At 36.6% G+C, this 23,065-nt stretch overlaps 1 protein-coding gene across 1 annotated transcript in view; it reads left to right on the forward strand.

The window, feature by feature from the left end:
• Positions 1–22,750, forward strand: part of LOC126752994 (uncharacterized) — a 47,056-nt gene extending 24,306 nt beyond the window's left edge. Inside the window, 4 exon segments of the mRNA XM_050464089.1 lie at positions 4,374–6,007; positions 21,570–21,768; positions 21,834–22,030; positions 22,089–22,750. Of these exon segments, the coding sequence (XP_050320046.1) occupies positions 4,374–6,007; positions 21,570–21,768; positions 21,834–22,030; positions 22,089–22,645 (2,587 nt within the window). The 3' untranslated portion in view covers positions 22,646–22,750.
• Positions 22,751–23,065: the final 315 nt, after the last annotated feature.

The following is a 23,065-nucleotide window of genomic DNA, read 5'->3' on the forward strand; positions in this document are numbered from 1 at the left end:
AAATACAGGTATTTCCTACTTTCCCGATAGGTTAGGAAATAGCCCTTGAAATTCATAAATTTGGCCTTGAATATATTTATAGCGGGATGGAGTCATGTGTAGAAGTTCACGCAAGTGAGGAAAGTTCTCTTATCACCATTCACTTGGGAGTGGCCAGGAACGATTCTTTTACTTATGACTCAAGCAGCTCACGACTTCCGGTCTTTGACCAAGTATCCTCTGGGTAGAGAGAAGGCGAAACATCCCCTCCGCAGGGTTGTGAGTTGAGTTTGGGACCCGCCACGTAAAAAAACACTCCCAATGAAAGGATGCATCAAGCCTCGGATGAGAGACCCCCCTTGTGATGACGACCATGGCGAACGAAATAAGGACTACGAATTAAGGGCATGCACCTGCAATGTCCGGTCCCTTAATTGGGAAGGTGCCGCTGCCCAGCTGGTTGATGTCCTCGTGAAAATAAAGGCTGCCATCACCGCCGTCCAAGAAATGCAATGGACGGAACAAGGACAGAAACGACTAGGTCCTTGTGGCATTTACTACAGTGGTCATATAAAGGAGCGCAAGTTTGGTGTGGGATTCGTGGTGGGAGAGAGACTCCGTCGCCGAGTACTATTATTCACTCCGGTGAATGAACGACTAGCCACAATTCGCATCAAAGCGAGGTTCTTCAACATAGCGCTTATTTGCGCCCACGCCCCGACGGAAGAGAAGGACGATGTGACCAAAGATGCCTTCTATGAGCGCTTGGAGCGCACCTATGAGAGCTGCCCAAATCGTGCTTGACGACTTTAACTCCAGGGTGGGCAAAGAAGGTATCTTTGACACTACGGTCGGTAAGTTCAGCCTCCACGACGAAACATCCCCAAATGGGTTGAGGCTGATCGACTTCTCCGGGGCCCGAAATATGGTTATCTGTAGTACTAGATTCCAGCAGAAGAAAATACATCAAGCTACCTGGCTGTAATCACAACAGACAGCTGAGCGATTTTCTACTCGGCTTGCACTCCTGCTCTGTGAGAGCACTCGTCAACAACTCGGTATAAGGGAACTGTGGGACGGCATTTCAAACTCCTTACGTACAGCTGCTACCGAAACCATTGGTTTTCGGAAAATGCAAAAGAACAGGTGGTACGACGAGGAGTGCCGTGTCGCAGCGGAGAGAAAACAGACTGCCTACCTCGCAATGTTACGATCGACCACTACACGTGCGGGATGGGATAGATACCGAGAGTTGAAGAGGGAAGCGAGACGCATTTGCAGACAGAAAAAGAAAGAGGCCTAAATGCGTGAGTATGAAGAGCTTGATAAGCTGGCCGACAGGGGTACTGCTCGAAAATTCTATGAAAAAAAGCGGCGGCTTACAGAAGGTTTCAAGACCGGCGCATACTATTGTAGAACCCCCAAAGGTGATCTAGTCACCGATGCCCAGAGCATACTTAAATTATGGAGGGAACACTTCTCCAGCCTGCTGAATGGCAGTGAACGTACAACACCAGGAGAAGGCGAACCTGATTCCCCAATCGATGACGATGGAGCAGACGTTCCATTGCCCGACCATGAAGAAGTTCGAATAGCAATTACCCGCCTGAAGAACAACAAAGCGGCGGGGGCCGATGGATTGCCGGCTGAGCTATTCAAACACGGCGGCGAAGAACTGATAAGAAGCATGCATCAGCGTCTTTGTAAAATATGGTCGGACGAAAGCATGCCCAACAATTAGAATTTAAGGGTGCTATGCCCAATCCATAAAAAGGGAGACCCCACAATCTGCGCCAACTACCGTGGGATAAGCCTCCTCAACATAGCGTATAAGGTTCTATCGAGCGTATTGTGCGAAAGATTAAAGCCCACCGTGTGGCTTTAGACCTGGCAAATTAACAACCGACCAGATATTCACCATGCGCCAAATCTTGGGAAAGACCCGTGAAAGGAGAATCGACACACACCACCTCTTCGTCGATTTCAAAGTTGCTTTCGACAGCACGAAGAGGAGCTGCCTTTATGCCGCGAATTTGGTATCCCCGCAAAACTAATACGTCTGTGTAAACTGACGTTGAGCAACACCAAAAGCTCCGTCAGAATCGGGAAGGACCTCTCCGAGCCGTTCGATAACAAACGAGGTTTCAGACAAGGCGACTCCCTATCGTGCGACTTCTTCAACCTGCTGCTGGAGAAAATAATTCGAGCTGCAGAACTTAATTGAGCAGGTACAGTCTTTTATAAGAGTGTACAGCTGCTGGCGTATGCCGATGATATTGATATCATCAGTCATAACTTTGAAGTCGTAGATAATTTCGTCTATCTTGGAACCAGCGTAAACACCACCAACAATGTCAGCCTGGAAATCCAACGCAGGATAACTCTTGCCAACAGGTGCTACTTCGGACTGAGTAGGCAATTGAGAAGCAAAGTCCTCTCTCGACAAACAAAAACCAAACTCTATAAGTCACTCATAATTCCCGTCGACGTTGCGAGTTTTCGAGCTTACTCGGCTATAATCGCGTAAGCGGTGTCTACGCTAATAAAGAAGAAGAAGATTTAATTAATTCTAATGGATAAGGGAATTCCCGCCATGAGTGTTCCCTTGAAAATATTAATAGTGGGTATTGTAAATATTGTTCTAACACAATATGGTAATCCCTTATGAACAAAATATGAGACCAATATACAAATTAACTATGCAACACAACAAAAAAATCTTCAAAATTGGCTGTGGTCCGCGTCCACTTGGCGCTGCCTGTGCGATTTCACATGAAAGTGTGCGCGCACAGTTTTGCCAGATGCATTTGTCAGCTTTTCTCTCGACTCGGCTTTCAGGATCCACTCTTCAGGCACACTTTGTTCAATTAACGACGTCACTTCAAAAAAAAAAAAACAAAGCGCAACGATGCAAAGCGAGGTCGTAGGGTGGCCGCAGAGTGGACGCTTAAGGGGTCAGTAGGGTAATTTGGCCTGTTTTTCATATTTTTTCATAGAAATTTTTATTCTACAATAGATTCTAGAATAGAGGTATGTATATCGTGGAGTGTATAAACAATTTTTTTCGGAATTTTTTTATGATACCTGTCGGAGAAATAAATGAGATGCGTTTTTCACTGGCGGACACGATTTCTCATGTTTGGATCATCTGAAACACAAAACCCTAATTTATTCTTAAAAAGTACGTGAATGGTTATCGTCCCTGCTAGATTCATAATATCGGTTAAGTAGTTCGACCGCAATCATGTCCGCCAGTTTAAAAAAGTGTGTTTTGAGAAAAACGCGTTTAAAGTTTGAGGTGTGCACTCCGAGCGCTCCGAACGTCGAGCGGTATTCTTTTTTTGGGCCTTTTTCGAAACCTTCCAATAGTAAAGTGGGTTTCTACATTAATTCTAAGGTCATAAGGGAACAGAAAATGTAAAAAAGAAATTTTTTTTTTTTGAAAAAAGATTACCCTACTGACCCCTTAAGGGGGTATTCCGGTCTAGAAGCATGAATTCCAGGTAATTTTTAAAGTGTCGTAAAAAAAGGCAATTAATATTTTTACTATCCATTTTTTATTAGTTATTTGTTAATTTTAGAAGAGTACAGAAAAAAAATTAAAAACTAAAAAAGTAAAAAATTTCAAAAATTATGAGCTGACGAAGTGGGGGTCTCTAAAAATTTCCACGTGACCATACCCATGATTTCAACCCTCCTAGTTATCTGAAACCAAAAAAAAAAGATTATTAATCTAGAATAATGTCGCAATGGCCGGAACTACGGAAAAGTGGGAAAAAATTTTTTTCACAAAATGGCGACTGCCTGAAAAAAAGTTTTTTTGGATCACTTTTTCTGACTATTTCGAATTTTTTAAAAATAATAAAAATAAAAATTTGGGGATGGGGCTAGTTTCAACCATAGACAAGCCTATAAAGAAGACTCTATAAAAATTTCAAGTAAATCGGTCCAGTAGAACCTGAGAAATCGTGGGTATCGTTCCGAAAAAGTCAGTTTTGAGAAAAACGCGTTTAAAGTTTCGCGTAAAGTCTTTTGTTCGATTAGTTCCGGCCGAACCAGTTTGGATGTCGGGTCAGAAAAATGCCTATATCTCCGAAAATAATTCGAATTTTGAAAAATCCTCTTGTACACATTTTATTGAATAGTTAAACTTTAAATATATAAAAAAAAATTTTGATTTTTTTAAATTTCTATACCAGAATCCACCCTTAAAGCCGAGTCGAGCGCATTTTCCTATTTACCCAACACGCGAATTTACGTTCAGCTCGGCCTTGAGATCCCGCTCTGCGGGCACCCTTACTGTACTGCTGCCGGTGCATTTATGCAAATGTATATTTGTGAATATGAGCATATTTACCAGTTGGGATGAAAATATGTTTACTTTATACTTTCAGGATTAAAGAGTCTCAGCCTTCACCGAATCAGAAATGCTTGTGTACCTTAGCAGAAGGAAATGTAAAAAATATTAAGGAACAAGAAAAGATCATTTGCAATGTATCCTGCAAAGCCCAAAAGAAATACGTAGAAGAGGATACTATGCATAAAACGCTGCTACGCCATTTGAAACATAATACAACAAATTCAAATGGTACTTCAACATGTCCCCGCTCATCGGTTAGTGATATTATTTACGACTATGAGATTAACAGCAATCCCACACTAAATGAATCACAAAGAAACAAAAATGTATTAGACACTGAATATAGACCTTCACCAACACAAAACAGTGCGTGCTCATCATTTAAAAATACCTTGACTTCGAATAGTATAGAACATCAGAATTCTATTAAACGACAGTTACATAACAAGTTCAAAAAATATTTAGAAGCGTCGCGTAAAATGAAGCCAAGTATTTACATCGTAGACACTTTACATAATCCTGACCCGCGGCAAGGTTTCCAACATGAAAATAATCGTATGGCTGAGAAAAAAACGGCAAATAATGAACTTTCAAATGAAACAGATGTTGAATGCATTGAAAAAATTGCTAAAAATGCTAAAATAAATAATATCGAATCATTGGATGCACAGAAACAAGAAATGCCATTACTCTCAAAGCAAAAGAAAAAGGATCGCCTTCGAAAATTATTGGCGGTCGCTACACCTTGGCATAAGATAAAAAGTCATCGCCAACTTCGAAACCGTAAAATATTGTTGGTAAAAAGAATAAAAACAGCACCTAATAAAATTCAAAAGAGTGCAAAACCAAGTGTTAGTATTGTAAAACCTGAGCATTGTAGTATAATTTCAACATCCAAAAGCAATCTATCTAAAACAAAGGGTACCACATCAGAAAAAGTAAAGAATCGAGGTTATAAAAAAAAATACAAACGTTTTCATAAAGGTAAGCTAACAGATAAAAGCACACAATCTCCACCCGACACGTCTACTGAAAGTCCTGAATTGAATTGCATTTCATCGCCGATACAAAAAGTCCAAACTACATCAACAGGACGACGTCGACTTAGATCAAAATCGTTTCCAATGCTTTCAACAGTAGATTTAGCTAACAGCAGGAAAGATAATACCAAAATAAATCCCCCAATATGCAACCTTGATAATGAGACCGTTGTTGTTTCATCAACAACCAATAGCTATGACGAGGCGACGTTACTGAAATTAAATAAAGTTGATAGTCCTAGTCAAATATCACACGAGCTTAAATCGGATCAAAATGATACGTCCTGTGTTATTCGAACCAAAGATAGTAGTACCCAAAGTGTTTTTCCCTTGGGTATTCATTTTCTCAGTGCACCCAGTCACCAATTAAATAATCCTGTGAAAACCGTAAATGGTGCAATTGATTATATATATTATGAAATGGATGTGCTCATTATAGTTCAAGAAAGAACCGTTAGCTTTTGGAAGTCTTTTAAACTTATTAACGTCTTAGCCAAATCACAAAATTGCGAAAAATATTCTCATCGAATAAATAATGAAGACATGTATGGACCACCCTATTCTTCAGATATGGATGATACCTCACCTCAATGGCTGCCTTTAGGAGAGTGTCGACGCCTTTCTGCCGGTAAGTTTATTATGATTAAATAAAATATAAATCTCGCACTTGGCAAGACTCACAGACGGCGATAGATTTCCTGGAATATTTTCCACGGGTATCAAATCTTAACATGAAAGATGTACGGAAGTCCTAAGTTCGAATATAACCGATCAAAGCTGAGGAAATACTCTTGGGCATTAGCAAAACTTTATATTACAATGGTTTCTCGAGAATTCAATAATCAATACAAATTATAGCTGCATAGTTCTCGGGGTGCCCAAAAATTCATTATGTTCTTTAACCATAATTATACGGGTTTCACTGTGAAAAAGTTCGATGGAAGACATCGATATGTATCCTGATATTGATATATGGAATTCCTTCCAAGAAGTCTGTAGCTTACTGCATCCATACACCAAAAAGGTGCTGCTTAGTATAAGACCGCATGGCTTATTTCTGTGTACTTTGCCGTACTTTCACTAGTTTTGAACATAACCCTTATATGAGGAGTAGGCATCGTCCTGATTACACCCATTTTGCCAGTAAATGGGCAGGAGTTAAATAGACTTGCCTTTAGAAAGTTTTGCAAATATAACGTTAGGTGTTTCTGTAAAATAAACCTAGTAGAGACTGAGCCGGCGAACACTCTAAAAATTTCTAAACCACGCATGTCTCTCCTTGCGGTGATTATTTGTACAAAACTTGATTGTCGTTGCTTAACTCAGCTTTGACAAATCGATTAACAGAATTTTGTAGACGTGGCTAGAATAGAAAAATCGTAATCCTTGTAAGTTTATGGTATACGTATATACTCAAATGTTACAACAAAGTGTAAACACAGTCTTGGCATCCAGTTGACTGATCAATTAACCGTCGATGGGATTGGTAAAAAAACCTACGACTTAGAAAGATAACTATAGCTTTTGTTATGCAAGGGTAAAATCACTAAATTCTTTGGTACTGTCAGCAATAACAGTGAAATGAACAACAAAATTATAGTCAATATTTATGATAAGGTGTGAAATAGAAACACTTATCACGTAGCCCAAAAGCAAATTTTGTATACCATATTTTTAAAAGAGAAGAATTGCTCTTTATTCTTTGCGAGAACTTCAAAGTGTTGCACGTTTTCCAAATATACTCTCTTGTGTTTTATATTAAAAGACAAACATACAAAGATAAGGAAACGCAAAGTTCGGGTGTAACCGAACATATACACTGTCGTATTTTATAGGGCTCAAAAGGGGGAAGGATTGTGAGGTGTTGACAAAAATTTATATTAAACAAGTAAGGAAGGACTAAGTTCGGGTGCTACCGAACATTTTATACTCTTGAATCTTGCACGAATCGAAGCCAGGGAAATACCTTAAGATGTAAAACGTACTTATGTATTTATAACTCATACATTGACCGACATATTCAGCTTAAGATTTGTTAGAAAAAAGAATATTTCGATTTGATTTCGATTCGCCCATTTTCACACTGTGACATAAGAATATGAAACTTCACAGAAAAGTGGGCAATGCCACGCCCATAGTCCAATTTTCTCACCGGCTCCCATAAACCATCTCTTAAGTAAAATTTAATGTCTCTGCATATTTAGTTATTGATTTATTACGATTTTAGTAGTTTTTACCAGTATGGTTATATGGGGAGCAAGCGAGGTTGTCCTGCGATTTTCACACTTTCGGTAGGAGTTCTTATAATATTTGTGCTGGGCGAATTTGGTTATTGTGGCTTTAGTGGTTTAGGAGATACAGCCGTTAACAGCTAATTAGAAACGCTACCTTTATTGTAGGTAGCTGATGAGTATAATAATTAAATGTTTTTGTATACCGTTATTTATATTCTTAAAAGTCTTGTATTGTTTGCATTACTCTATTTACTGCTAAATTCGCTGATTTTTGTAGTTGTGCAGTTGAAGTTCTGTCAATTTTTTACCAAATATTAAATACGCTACGATATGGAAGGTAAATTAAGTGCGACAGCTAATTAGAAACAGTTCTTTAAAGAATTAAAATTCCTTAAGGTGTTAATTTTTATTAATAATATTATTGATTTCTGGTAAGGATGTGTTTCAAAGTAGTGGTTTAAAGTATATTAATGTATTTCCAATGTTACACGCAAAGTATAACCCTTAAAACTTCAACAGAAATAAATCGCTGAATTACTACCATCGCCCGAAGAGGCCCAAAAAAGAGTTCCACTGACATTCTACATAAAACTCAAGACGAATATAATAGCTAAATATACAAGGAAACAACTGCCCGGCGTTTGTCCGAATTTGGACCCCACGGTAGGACTTCACGCAGGAAACCACTTCTGACTAAAATTCAAACTAAACAACGCGTAGACTTTTCCAACTCTTATTGATCTTGGACAACAAATCAATGGCAGTATGTTGTTTGGAGCGATGTAACCAAAATTAATCGCATAGATCCTGATGGTCGAACGTATGTTCGCCGACCAATCTATCAAGAATTTGATCCTCGCTATGTTTCACACGTACTGAAGAATCAATCATGATGTGGAAATTTTTTCCCTGGAATATTGTAGGTCCGTTCCATACGATTGATGTAATTTTAAAAAAGGAGAAATACGTCGACATTCTAAAAAATGTCATTCTGCCATGGACTAATCAAGAATTTGCCTGTTATATGGAAATTCCAACAAAAGAACAATCCAAAGTATACGGGAAAGTTGACAAAAAAGTTTTTTGTTAAAAATTCCATGAATGTTTTGGAGTGGCCTCAAGAGAACACATCTCTGTTGATGTCAAAAAAGCTGTAGGTGCCAAAAATATCACAAATATGGATGTCCTTTTTGATAAAATTAGGACGGCATGGCAAGCAACACTAGTGGTATGTTGTCAGAGTCTTATAACGACAATTCACAGTGGATGTGAAGCAGTATTAACCGTCCGGTCCATGACCGGGTACCCGGGTATCCATTTCAATTTACATGTCAATTTTTCTTAACTCCTCCTCAAAAAAATTTTATGGCCGCCTGGATCCCCAAAATTAAAGTTATTTGACATCCATTTTTCATCAAAATTTTTTAGAATCAATTATTTAATAAAAGTTATTAGCTATCAAACTTGATACCCCCTCCTATCAATAACCAGGTACCCGCTGAGAAAAAAATAGTTAGTAAGAACAAAATAACTCCGTTTTTATTTATTTTAGTAATATTATTTTCTATTTTCTTACTATTTGTTTATTTATATTGCTGTATTTATTATGATACAATGCTATATAAGAATTAAAGTGTATTAAATTATTCTGTACATCCTTCACATGTCGTGGTTGTAATACAGTGTTCATCACAAATAGGTTTCTCACATACTGAACATATTTTTCTAGTTTTGCGACGTTTTTTGAATTCACTGTGAAGACATTCATAGCATACACCAGTAATCTTTTTCCTTCCAGTTGAATTGCGCTGCTTCTAAGGTCTCAATGATACAGATGATGTTGGCTGTATATTTAGATTGACAGCTCGACCAAGTAGAGATTCAATCGCCACTTTCGGTGAGAAATGCCTCATAATTTGTGCATTATTCGCACGATTTTCAACAAATGGAGTACACAGCTCTCTGCCCAATTGCCGATAAAATAAGCGTCGTTCATACGATTTTTATACTCTCGCAACAATGTTGCTAAGGAGAGTATTATAGTTTTGTTCACATAACGGTTGTTTGTAAGTCCTAAAACTAAATGAGTCAGATATAGGGTTATATATACCAAAGTGATCAGGGTGACGAGTAGAGTCGAAATCCGCATGTCTGTCTGTCCGTCCGTGCAAGCTGTAACTTGAGTAAAAATTGAGATATCATGATGAAACTTGGTACACGTATTCCTTGGCTCCATAAGAAGGTTAAGTTCGAAGATGGGCAAAATCGGCCCACTGCCACGCCCACAAAATGGCGGAAACCGAAAACCTATAAAGTGTCATAACTAAGCCATAAATAAAGATATTAAAGTGAAATTTGGCACAAGGGATCGCATTAGGGAGGGGCATATTTGGACGTAATTTTTTTGGAAAAGTGGGCGTGGCCCCGCCACCTACTAAGTTTTTTGTACATATCTCGGAAACTACTATAGCTATGTCAACCAAACTCTACAGAGTCGTTTTCTTCAGGCATTTCCATATACAGTTCAAAAATGGAAGAAATCGGATAATAACCACGCCCACCTCCCATACAAAGGTTATGTTGAAAATCACTAAAAGTGCGTTAACCGACTAACAAAAAACGTCAGAAACACTAAATTTTACGGAAGAAATGACAGAAAGAAGCTGCACAGAGGCTGTTTTTAAAAATTGAAAATGGGCGTGGCCTCGCCCACTTATGGACCAAAAACCATATCTCAGGAACTACTCCACCGATTTCAATGAAATTCGGTATATAATATTTTCTTAACACCCTGATGACATGTACGAAATATGGGTGAAATCGGTTCACAACCACGCCTTCTTCCAATATAACGCTATTTTGAATTCCATCTGATGCCTTTTCTGTATAATATATGTATACATTAGGAACCAATGATGATAGCGGAATAAAACTATACAAAAATACGGTATTTGAAAAATATATAAATGACGTATAATGAAATCTCGATTATCACTTTATCATGCGAGAGTATAAAATGTTCGGTGACACCCTAACTTAACCCTTCCTTACTTGTTTAACAAGCATTTTATTATTCTCGTAATATAGAATATATGCTGCAAGGCAGGCAATATCGAGAATATTGTAAAAAAATGCTAGAGGCCTTCGTTGAGTTGACCTTTTTGTAGTATATCTACCAAGCATTTTATCCATCGTGTCTACTCCAGCTTTGGGCTTCGGGTTTTTTCTGTGCACTATCACGAATTTTTGCTTCGTGATGCATTGATGATAGCATAATTACTACCTTGTTTTTTTTTTTTTTGGCACATAACTACATAGAGTTACTTTTTCATGAAAGCCAAACACAGTGGATAATTCTTCTCGAGTTTTTGAAACAGCCATTGCTGGTGGAATGTATCAAATCGAATAAAACGAATAATATTCCAGAAGCGATTGATACTCATTGCTGCGCGATATAATGGATATGAATACGGCTGCCACATTTCCTTTGCATTATCAGTATTTGAATTATTTGCGCCAGAAGTTATCAAAATAGCCAAAAATGCATAAAATTCCTGCAGCTCGAGATTTTTCCTTTCTAATTGTTTTTTTTCTGGATTTTTTTCATTATATGCTGTATACGTTGAGATTGCCTTTTTATTAGTATGGCGTATAATGATATTAGCCATTTCCGGTGTGAAAAATAATTTAAATGTGTCTAGATTAGACAACAAATTGGTGTTTCTATTAGGTCCACTTCTTTCTCGCACAATATTACGTCTCTCAGCTTGATGTTCATTTGGTGGTGTCGCAGCCCACTGAGTGCCATCTTTTGCTTTTAGTCCAGACAACGTCGCTTCTATTTCACATTGTTCATCTTCATCTTTATCCTCTCCATCTTCACCTTCTTCATCTTCTTCGTCTTTATCTTCTCCTTCTTCTTCATTATCTTCATTATTGGGTGCAATTTCATCATCTATTATAAAAAAAATACACAATTTATATTACATAAAATACGTTATAATTATCAATATACTCAAGAGAAAATAGAAGTGTTAATTACCGCCTCGTTTGGTGGAAAAAATTCATCAACACTACTATCCAGCACGTGGTCATCATCAGATTCTTCTGCTTCGAACGTTTTCTCGAAATTTTTATTTTCTTGAGAACGGGTGACTCTATGGTCAAAAATAACTAATTAGTAACTCTGTTCACTAGGCTTGTAGAATTCCAACTGAATACGTTTCTTTCTTTTCGTGCGAAATATAAAGGGGGCGGCTTAGGTACCCAAATATCCATTGTTCTTGACACTCAGCTTTCGTTATTTCTTTCGGTCCGAAATGGAAAGGGGATAGGTACCTAAATATCCCTTGACCTTGGCACTCAGCTTTCGTTATTTCTTTCCGTCCGAAATGAAAAGGGGATAGATATCTAAATATCCATAGACCTTGGCACTCAGCTTTCGTTATTTCTTTCCGTCCGAAATGGAAAGGGGATAGGTACCTAAATATCCATAGACCTTGGCACGTTATTTCAACGAGAACTATGGAATATGTCCCCATTTATAGTTATTTCCTGTGCCATGTAGCCAAATTACACAGAAAAAAAATTTTATTTAGTATACTAACGATTTCTACATCTGCTTCACTCCGGTCATTGAACGAAAGGTGAAAGTAAAAGGGTTAAGTAACAAAATACTAACTGAAAGTAAGCAATTTTTTTAATAACAGCATTTTTTGCTTATAAAAATTTTCGTTTCTAATTAGCTGTCGCACTCAAATCGTTGATTCTACACATTTTTGTTAAAAAGGATTTTTAATTAAAATTTTTACTATTAGAGTTTAACGTTAAACTTCATGAAAATGAGAAAATTGGAAAATAACATCATTTACTCCAAACTACGTAGCGTTTCTAATTAGCTGTCAACGGCTGTATGTCTTATATTTTTCAAAATTATTTGCCAACCTGTGCCTCTTGCTACTGCGATCCCCTGTGCCAAATTACAGTTCAATATCTGGATTTAGTGCTTAGTTATGGCACTTTATGGGTTTCGGTTTTCGGTTAGTGGCGTTTTGTGGGCGTGGCAGTGGTCCGATTACACCCATCTACGAACTCGAGTTTTAGGGTGAGCAAACTATTTTACTCTGTAGGAACAGATTGCAAAAGTATAAAAATGTCGCGTATAAAAATGTTCATTATTTAAAAAAATCTTGAATGAATTGCAATCATATAGTATTTGGTATCTTATTATATGTCAGGTCATAGTCTCAATTGTATTATTATATTTAACTTCGTGTCGACGATAATTATATTATATCAAATAAGACTCAACCGAAGTGGCTAAATTTAAATTATTAAGTTAATGTGGAAAAAGTCAACCCGAGGATCGAAATTCATTACAATATTTCATCCGTTTTCATTTCAGTCATGTGGAAAGTCACTATTAGGGTAAAATGAGGGTAGAGATCTGGACTGATTGCATTAACTTTTGACATTGCTCGTGGTATGGCTTTTCTCCTAAAGGTGGATGGTGTCACGCGAATTAAATCTATGTTATTAGGCTGAGTTATGACAGAAATTTGCGTGGATGTACAATAAGAATATTTTTAATATGAATCCACTTATGGTGAAGTCATAAATACGTCCCCTATATATATCACAATTACTTTTAGGTGATACAAACAACCGTTAGGTGAACCAAATTTTTAAAAACGGAGCAACATGTTTCCAGGGAATAAAGGATGGGCTATCAAGTAAACAGATGTAAGCAATGAAATGTAGTTGGCAATAAATTTGGTAAAAAATTGTATTTCATGGTAGAAAATTTAACGAGTGCTCAGCATCAATGATCCGTAATGCAATAACGTATAAAAAATAACACGAAAACCGAGGTCGCAGCTAGATTCTTTCACAGTTTTCCGGACAAAATATTGTCAAGTACGACAAAACTCAACCAAAAATGTCTGCTGTAGAAATCCCAGGCGATTTAAATTTAATTTAATTTTAAATCATGGTGAGTGGAATATAATGGTAAGGGAATGTTTCTTGTTCAAAGGCGTTTAACTGATCCATCGAGTTGAAGGCATAATGGACCAGGACGTATAAGCGAATATACTTCAAAATGTTATGCTGAACAATGATTCCAAACATACCTGTAGGCGGGCACAGAAATGACTTCCGGTCAAAGGAATTGTGGTTATGGACAAGCCAGCCAATTCCAATGTGAAATAAAGTTTTATATAATAAACCGTTTGCAACCGGAGTCAAAACTATTTTTTTTATTTTTTATTTATTTACAAGAGAGCTAATTATATATAATTAATTCACTAAGTTAAAGCGCTGGCTACTAAGGCCTTCGGCTCTTATATTACAATATTATATGTGTCTATAAGTATCTAACATTGGTATACATAGTTACAATTAAATTAAGTTTGATATCTTACATATTTTTAGAAAATTGTTGATTGCCCTGATTTTGTCAGTATTTGGTGTCTTTAAAAGATTTGATGGTTTCGTTTTACCAAAAGTAGTAGTCCTAGACGTATTTAAAGCGGTGCATTCATTTAGGATGTGATTTACTGATATATTTGGCTGATTACAATATGAACAGCTTGGCTTAGCCCAGGCCCGTCCAACATAATTTTGTGAAGGGCCAGGTTTAGAATTTTCATAACCGTAGCGGGCCAAAAAAAAAAAATAAAATGACGTTCAGTTTTGGTATATTTATTTATTTATAAAAAGCAACATCACATATATTATTAATGTAACTATGGCCTTAGCATATAAAGATATTCTTATTCTTAAAATCTAATTAATGAGATGTCTGAAATTTTTTCTGTTTGCACAGCGCATCTATGTCAGCTGGAGTTTTAGAAGTGGCTATGCGCAAAATGCCTTTAAGATGGCTATCTAATAAAGATGATCTGGTTTTTGATTTGTTAAATTTCATGCGAGAAAACAGCTGCTCGCAAACATATGTATGTACTACCAAATAAAGAAATATGTTGAATAGCCAGCTTAGTAAGGTTTGGGTATTGACTGGGTGTAATTTACTTTTTGTTAAATTAAATTAAGTTTGGAAGACAATATGCCGTTTTTAGATGAGAGCTGCTTTGCAATTCTATTAACTCCAGCTGTAAACTCAGCGCAGCGCCTTCAATTTCAACATCAAATGGATTTTGAAACACTTTCATGCATGGAGATTGTGATTTGAAGTCTGCGAATCTGTCGTCAAACTCATTCCTTAATATTTGTAACATCAACACGTACTTGTCAAAATCCAAGGTATCTTGCTTTCCTGTAGATAAGGTCTCCCAATGAATCAACTGCTTTTGTTCCAGCTGCTTTTCCAACAACAAAAGCTTTTTTGTGAAAGCTAGTACGTGTTCGTATAACTGTGTGCATAGTTGGTCTTTCTCTTGTAGTTTTAAGTTAAGATCAGAAAGATATTTAGTTATGTATATCAACCAGGAAAGCCAGATCTGCCAACCACTCCTCATCAGTAAGGAAAGTAATTTCTTGGTCTTTGTTGCCACGAAAAATCTTTAAGTCGTCCAGCAGGGAATAGAATCGTTTTAGTGCAGCTGCTCTGCTGAGCCAGCGAACGCGACTGAAGTATACAATGTCTTCGTGATCTGAACCGACATCAGCCAGAAAAGCCTGGAACTGTCTGTGGTTAAGCCCTCTTGCGCGTATAAAATTAACTGTCTGCACTACTTTATTCATCACGTATTTCAGGCCTATACAACTGGGATGCCCAAAGACTATGAGAGATGGCGGGCCGGATGAAAGGCCTATGCGGGCCGGATGGTGGCCCGGGGGCCGTATGTTGGACAGGCCTGGCTTAGCCGTTTTGTTTAAAAGATGACTGTCAGTTGGGTGGTTTGGCTTGGTACCAGAGAGATTATGTTCCTTGTTATGGTGTTGGAAATTTGACCAATCTCTCGATGCTGACTCGTCAGTAGTGGTTCTTTTCCAGCCATTTTTGCACGGTCATCTGCAAGTTGGTTTCCTCTAATACCAGTATGCCCAGGGATCCACATGATCTTAATTCTGTTTTTGTGTTGATACATAATTTCTTTTATTTTGTTGATCAGCACTGAGTTTGTCTCATTTAAAATAGCGTTAATTGTTGATTTGCTATCTGTACATATGATATATTTTTTTCCTGTTTGTGCGACAAATAGAACCGCTTCATATATCGCAGCCGCTTCAGCTGTAAATATCGAGCAGTACGTTGGTAAAATTCCGACGGTTATGGTGAGACCTTGGTCGTTTGTTATCGCAAACGAAGTGTGGGTGTCTGATTTGGATCCGTCGGTGTATATTAATTTCCACTCCGGTTTGTACTTTACTACTGCGTCATTGAATAGCTGGATATATTGCTCTGCATTGGTGGATGTTTTTTGAAATTCGATTAGCGTACTTATTATAGATGGTTTCAGCGTTAGCCAGTGCGGGTGAGTGTTCACTTTTAAAAGTTGCGGTGTCGAAGTCATATGAAACCGATTGATAATATTCAAGCATTTTATGATCGTAGATGGCTTGTTGGTTTTAGGATTTGTTTTCAGTAGATTAAACAAGATCGAGTTTTTACACTGCATGAACTTTGGTATGAGCATCATTGTGTTAAATTTTATTCTATGATGAATGTTTGGAAGACCTATTTCAGTTATTACTACTTTGGTTGGTCAGGTGGGGAATGCACGAATGCTTCTTCTTGCCGCCATGTGATAAGGGGTTTCAATGAGAGTGAGATGCTTTTTTGCACAATGTCCATAAATTGCGAGCCCAAAATCTATTTTTGACAACATCAGTGCTTTTGTGATATTTACAAGTGTTGAGATGTGTATGTGACAGTGTTTAATCTATTGAGTAAGCTTAATCTAACATATTTACAATGTTCCTTAAATGTTAGCTTTTTATCAAATAATATACCAAGTATTCTTAAGATGTTAGTATGTGGGATTTGAGTATTTTCAAGGGAAAGGTTAGGAAAGGTGCAATTTCTTTTTCTGCAGATGTGAAATGTTGAACTTTTGCTTGCAGAAACTTTGGTTCCTGTCGCCTTAGACCATTACATTATGTCGGTCAGAATATTTTAACTTCGTTCAAGTTTTTTAAAGCCGAGAATATTAATACATCGTCAGCGTAGATAAGGTGGTCAACGTTGCGGTTTAAGGCTATTAAGTTGCTGAGTTGATTAAAGGCTATAATAAATAACGTTGCTGAGAGAGGAGATCCTTGTGGTACGCCGTAATGAAGGGGGAAAATATTGGAGTTGAAGTTGCTAACACTTACTTAAAATTTACGATTTGAAAGAAATGCCTTTATAAAATTATACATTTTGTTTCCAATGTCCCATTTTTGTAGTTCTTGTAGTACTGTAGGGGCTCCGATTCTATCAAAAGCTTTTTCAAAGTCTAGGATGGTTTTTCGCAGATATTGTTGAAGAGGCGCAATGTTCAAAGTAAAGTAGGGGGTCAATGACACCAAGACCACTTTAAAAAGCGAACTGATTGGGGCTTATTAAATTTTTTTGTTTGGTATACCACATTATTCTTTTTGAAATGATTTTTTCCAAAACTTTTGCCATACAAGGAATCAAAGAAATTGGTCTGAAGTCAGCGATTGAGGTATTTGATTTGTTAGGTTTGGGGATAGGGATTATAATAGCTTTTTTCCACTCCTGAGGCAGTAAGACTTGTTGTAATATGTTATTGTATAAAGTTATCAATCTGACTTTTAAGGAGTGTGGGAGTAAAGTAGGGGGTAAAAAAATTTTGTCTGATCCAGGTGTTTTTCCAGACATTTTGCTAATAGTAAAATCAAATTCTTCAATTGTAATGGGATATTCTATCAAGGTTGCTTCAAAACACAGTGATGAGTTGTAGTAATTTTGTGAAATTACTTCATTTGAAAGAGTAATATTTATTAATTTATTTATTTATAATAATTCATATAACAAAAAGAGTTTTATTATATAAATACATACATAACAAAAAGAGTTTTATTATATAAATACATAAACGCAGCACTGGCTACGAGGCCTTCAGCCGTCTTGTAATTATAACTAGGTGAAAAAATCCATTTGCTAAGGGTTAGTAAAGATGTAAGTTGCTTAAATATATTTTAACAAATCGTTGGTTTTTAAGAATCTATATACAATCATCACGTTTTTTTCTGAAGGTTCACTTAGTAGTTTTATGAGATCAATGTTGCCAGAGTTGTGGGCTGTTGGGTGAAGCATCGGACAGAGTGTGAGTAAGTGTTTGATAGAAGCGGTGTCATCGCAAAGGGGGCAAATGGATGGGATTATACCCGATAGTAAGTGGGCGTGTGTTATGATAGTGTGTCCAATCCTTAATCGAGTATATGTCTTCATTGCGCTAGTTGGAACTGTTGACGAGTAGATTATACGATTTCTGGCTGGGTTTATGACCGCGTAGTGGTTTTGTAGTAGTTTTGTGCTTAATAAGGTTAAGAATGTCTTGCTTGGATGAGACGTAGTATGTTAAGGCAGGAGTCCTGGCTACATTTTTCGCAGCGAGGTCTGCAAAGTGGTTGCCTGTAATACCCTCATTGCCAGGGATCCACATTACTTGGATTTTCTGAGGGACACCAATGACCGCGTCCCCGATAACTTCTATTATGGGATTGCGATTGGAAGGAGACGTTATTGCAGACATACACGATTTGCTGTCTGTACAGATGAGGAACTTTCCTTTAGTCTTTTTTGCGTAATTAACTTGCATGAAGGATAGCAGATCCTTCAGCGGTAAATACAGAGCTCGTTGAGGGAAGAAGCCAATTGCAAATAATTTCTCCTGTGGCAGTGACAACTGCTTACGAAGTGGAATCGATGGACTTGGAGCCATCCGTAAACAATAACTTCCAGCCATTATTTGTGTAATTAGATTCCAGTTCAGCAAAGGTTTGTTGAAAGACTTCGTTTGGTGTGTTTTGCTTGGACAAAAACATAAGCTTATTCTGTAGTATTTTATCATTGATCAGACAGGGAGGATGTCGAGTGGTGAATTTGCGTGTTGCGTTACGTAAAATATTATTTTCTGCAGCGAAACTTAAGCATCTCGAAATAGCCGATTGTATTCTTGGAATTTTTCTTTTTTTCGTGGCATGCGTGATAGTTGTATTTAGTAATGGGTTGATGTTCTCAGCCGTTTTCGCAAGAATTTGAAGCGAAGAATCTATAATTTTATTTTGAATAGTTGGTAAACCAGATTCAGCCATTATCGTTTTTATTGGCGAGGTTGGAAAGGCCCGGAGACTTCGCCGTATTGCGCAATGGTAAGGTGCATTTAAAAGGTTGATACTGCTTTTGGAGCAATTGCCATAGATGGGGAGCCCATAATCTATTTTTAAAGTTAGCAAAGCTCTGACAACATTGACTAGTGTGTTCGGATGAATAAATGAATGCTTAGACGAGAGATATTTAACAATATTTAATCGTGACATTAACGAGTTTCTGACATATTTACAGTGAGCATTAAAATTATAATTAGAGTCAAAAATTAATCCTAGTATTTTCAGCTGTTTTTACATTCGATGTTAGCTTGGTTGTGGGTTAGTGAAATACCGTTGCAATTTTGCTTCCTACATACATGAAGGATATGTGTTTTGTCTAAGGAAAGTGAAGCACCAGACTCCAGTGACCAAGTCTCAATTCTGGCGAGTATATTAGTAAATAAGGATTGAGCTAAATTAACGTCAGAGACTTTTGTGTAGATTAGGACATCGTCAGCATAGATCTGGTGCTCAACTCCTATGTAATTTTTTATCATCCTACTAATATCATCGAAAGCAATGATAAAAAGGAGGGCTGAAAGAGGTGAGCCTTGCGGCGTACCATTAGAAAGCGGGAGTGTTGAAGAAAGAAAACCATTTACGTTGACTTTGAGTTTTCTGTTTGTGAGAAAGTTAGTAATAAAACATATCATATTCTGGCCTATTTTCCATTTTCTAAGTTGTCGAATAATAATATGGGCTCCAATTTTGTCGAAAGCTCTGTGAAAGTCCAGAGATAGTACGGACACGTGGTTTTTGCTGGACTAAGCGTTAGTAATGAAGTAGTCTAGTTGGATTAAATCATCTAACGTGCCTTGACCTTTTTTGTAGGCGACTTGATTCGGTGATATGAACTTGTTTCGCTGAGCATACCACATCAAGCGGTTAACCACGATCTTTTCCAAAATTTTGCCCATACATGGAAGGAGGGAAATCGGCCTATAGTTAGCAAGTTCATCAGAGGATTTGTGTGGTTTAAATATTGGTATAACACAGGACGTTTTCCAAAATTGGGGGTAGACACCAGTATTGAAAATTTTGTTATAAAGTTTTACCAATCGGAGCTTGAGACTTTTTTGGAAATATGTTTATATTTGACCTCTTACGTTAGAGGAAGAGGATCCCCATAGTGGACTCCAAGCATTGAAATCTCCGATGATTATGGTGGGTGGAGAAACAGCGTTTGTGATATTTATAAGATCACCTGCATCAAACTTTAGATGCGGAGGGATATAGCATGAGATCATAGAAAATTTGAAACCTATGTTAACTTCTATCGTTTTTATGTTTGATTTGTTTTTTAATAAATAAGGCAATGCCTTGTTTAGATGATTTGTTTTGTGGTAAATTATGAAAATGACCGATGTATTTGTGGGGCGTATACGCTGATTGTTGTAGAGAAGTGGTCGGCATGAGAGGATCTGTCACTATGTTGGTGAGCACGAAAAAAAGTAGCCCAGTGAGAAATTGGAATTAAAATTAAGCATCTAATCTAAATAATTAATAGTATAATGAAAATTAACAAAATGTCTTTTAAGGATATATTCCCTATTATCTTTAAAAGGCTTGGAACATAAAAGGCATTGCATGGCACCAAAGGCATTTAGAATCATAAAATATTTCTTGCAGGGCATATTTGGTTTTGCGCTATAGTCTCGCGTGATGTTAATTCGTTGCTGGCTCGACAACGACTGAACGATAGAGCATAAGCGTACGTGTGAAGTTAGTTTGCACAATTGTGCTAAGAAATGCCGACCACTGTTGTAGAGTAATCAAAGGGAGTTGGGGATGAGTCATCGACTACACTTGTTGTTGGGAGAGAGTACGTTGAATTTGTTGCGTTTACTATGGTTGTTTCATTTTCAATATTTGTGCTATTTGTTTTAGAGTTAGAATTTGTTGAGTTTACTGTGGTGGTTTTATTTTCATTGCATCGTTGTTCGTGTATTATTTTAGAGTTAGATGGTGAAGATGAAATAGGAGTAGAAGAAAAGATTTGCGCTCCTCTTTGGGTAATTTGTTTGTTATTGGAGAGATCTATGTTTGTCGGATTGTTAAGTATGTTAGTGAATGAAGGAGATGAAGAATTAAAAACATGTGGTATTTAAAATTGCTAATAATTAATGGCAACCCCTTCTATTTCATTGCTCACAGTTGTATGTATGTATGTTAAATAAGTTTCACATAACGAAATATTCAGAAATTGGTCACATGGAGAACTATTAAGTGGAGCCAGCATAGAATGAAATGAAATTTGCCATTTCGTTATTTCATAAATTTTTGCGTTACTTAAAAAATATACAGCTGAAATAAATTTGTTCATTTGTGATACACTCATTTCCGCCATTATAGACAATTTTCAGCTATGATCGATGTACTGTTCCGGTAAATATTTATATATATATATATTAAACTGATACTTCTCATGCCTTTTTATAGTTAGTCAATTCCATATATCGATAATTTAGAGAGAAATTCAATTTCAATTAATGTGTTTGTTTACATAAGTTTTGGCACACTGTCATGACATAAACTTTGCTTGTAAAATTATTTCAAATCTATTTGTTCTTGCAGGGTTATCAGATACATATATGTATTCTTAAGTATTAGTTTTTTGTACATGCGTAAATAGTATTTCTATGGTAATGATATATGGTTCTTTTTTTCATAAAGATATGGAGATTTTAACATCATACGCAAATCGAATTTGCATACACAACTCTATACCCATTTATGTTGAAATGCGTTGCCGAGAGATACCGCATGAGAGACGTGATTGCAACCTTCTTTCATTGTACATTAATATATACTATTTCAATGATGAAGATATGGTTGCTAAAATACATTCAATTCAACTTGATGCCGTTCAGGGGTAATAAATTTACTCTACTTATATTATTAAACATTTTTGATGTTCCTAATTTACTATGCTTACAGTTTACCTACGGATGTCGTGTACACCACAATAACTGATTCCCGATACTTTATTATGTCTTGGCCACAGCAAAATATATTGGGCAAACCACGATCGGGTCTCTGCAAATATTCATTAACACCAAATCTCGATACCTTGGCAAGCATACGTGACTTCAAGCATATTAAACATTGTGTTCGTTATCTAGAATGTACCACAGGTATAGGTGTCTTTCTTTACCACGTACTATATTTAAACATATTTTTATATATTAATAGATGATAAACTACTTGGCTTTGGAGATACACAACTAACGATATGGGACCACCGTAGTGGTGATGTTTTAATGAACTATGACTTTAATATGAAGCTGGGTCGAAACTTAGGTTCTATTTATTACCCTAGTCTAGAAATCGGTCAAAACAGCGTCCTGTTATTATGTCAATATAAAACAAAAATAAGCGAGAATGAATATGAAGCAACCGAACTTATATTTATTGCTTGTAGTGTATCGCACACAAATCCGTCACATCGAGTTCTGAGACGTCTGAAAACACCTAGCAAAGCTTTTGATGCATTAGAAAACGCAATAAACACTGGTGATTATATTGTCATAACGGCAAAAAATGACGAGGAAATTTGGATAAATAACTCGGATGCTACTACGATAACAAAAGTACCGCCTCAATATACTAGACGATTCTATGCACGGGGAAGATCACAAATAATAGAATTCACATGTAAAAGCCTTACAGTGGACTCGTTTTCAAATCATGTATTAAAGTTGGCAGCGAATCCGACTGTTAATGAAACAAAGTCTAATAAGGCGGAGTAATATGGTGATATATTTAAAATATTTGGGACATCTTTTTTAAGGTGAACTAAACTGTATAATTTGATTTTTATGTTCAACTCCTTAAAATATATTCTGGAATATGTAGTTATTGTTCTTTTCTTATATACGAATTAATTTTGAATTCAATTCATCCAAAATTTCTAGTTCTCAAAAGTAAAAATTTTCTCCGCAGCGAAGCTACGTACATATATGTATGTATATGCAAATAATTAAAAACAAAAATAGAATACCATTAATTGTGGAAAAAATATACGATATATTTAATACCATATTTTTTTACTAAATGTCGAAAAGTTTTCTAACGTTTCAAATAAATTTGTTTTAGAAACGCATACAGATTCTTTGAATGGGCATTAAATATATTGTTTATGTTTGTTCACATCTTCTTCATATATTTAT

Source organism: Bactrocera neohumeralis, chromosome 3, assembly GCF_024586455.1.
Source record: "Bactrocera neohumeralis isolate Rockhampton chromosome 3, APGP_CSIRO_Bneo_wtdbg2-racon-allhic-juicebox.fasta_v2, whole genome shotgun sequence".
Lineage (NCBI taxonomy): Eukaryota > Metazoa > Arthropoda > Insecta > Diptera > Tephritidae > Bactrocera > Bactrocera neohumeralis.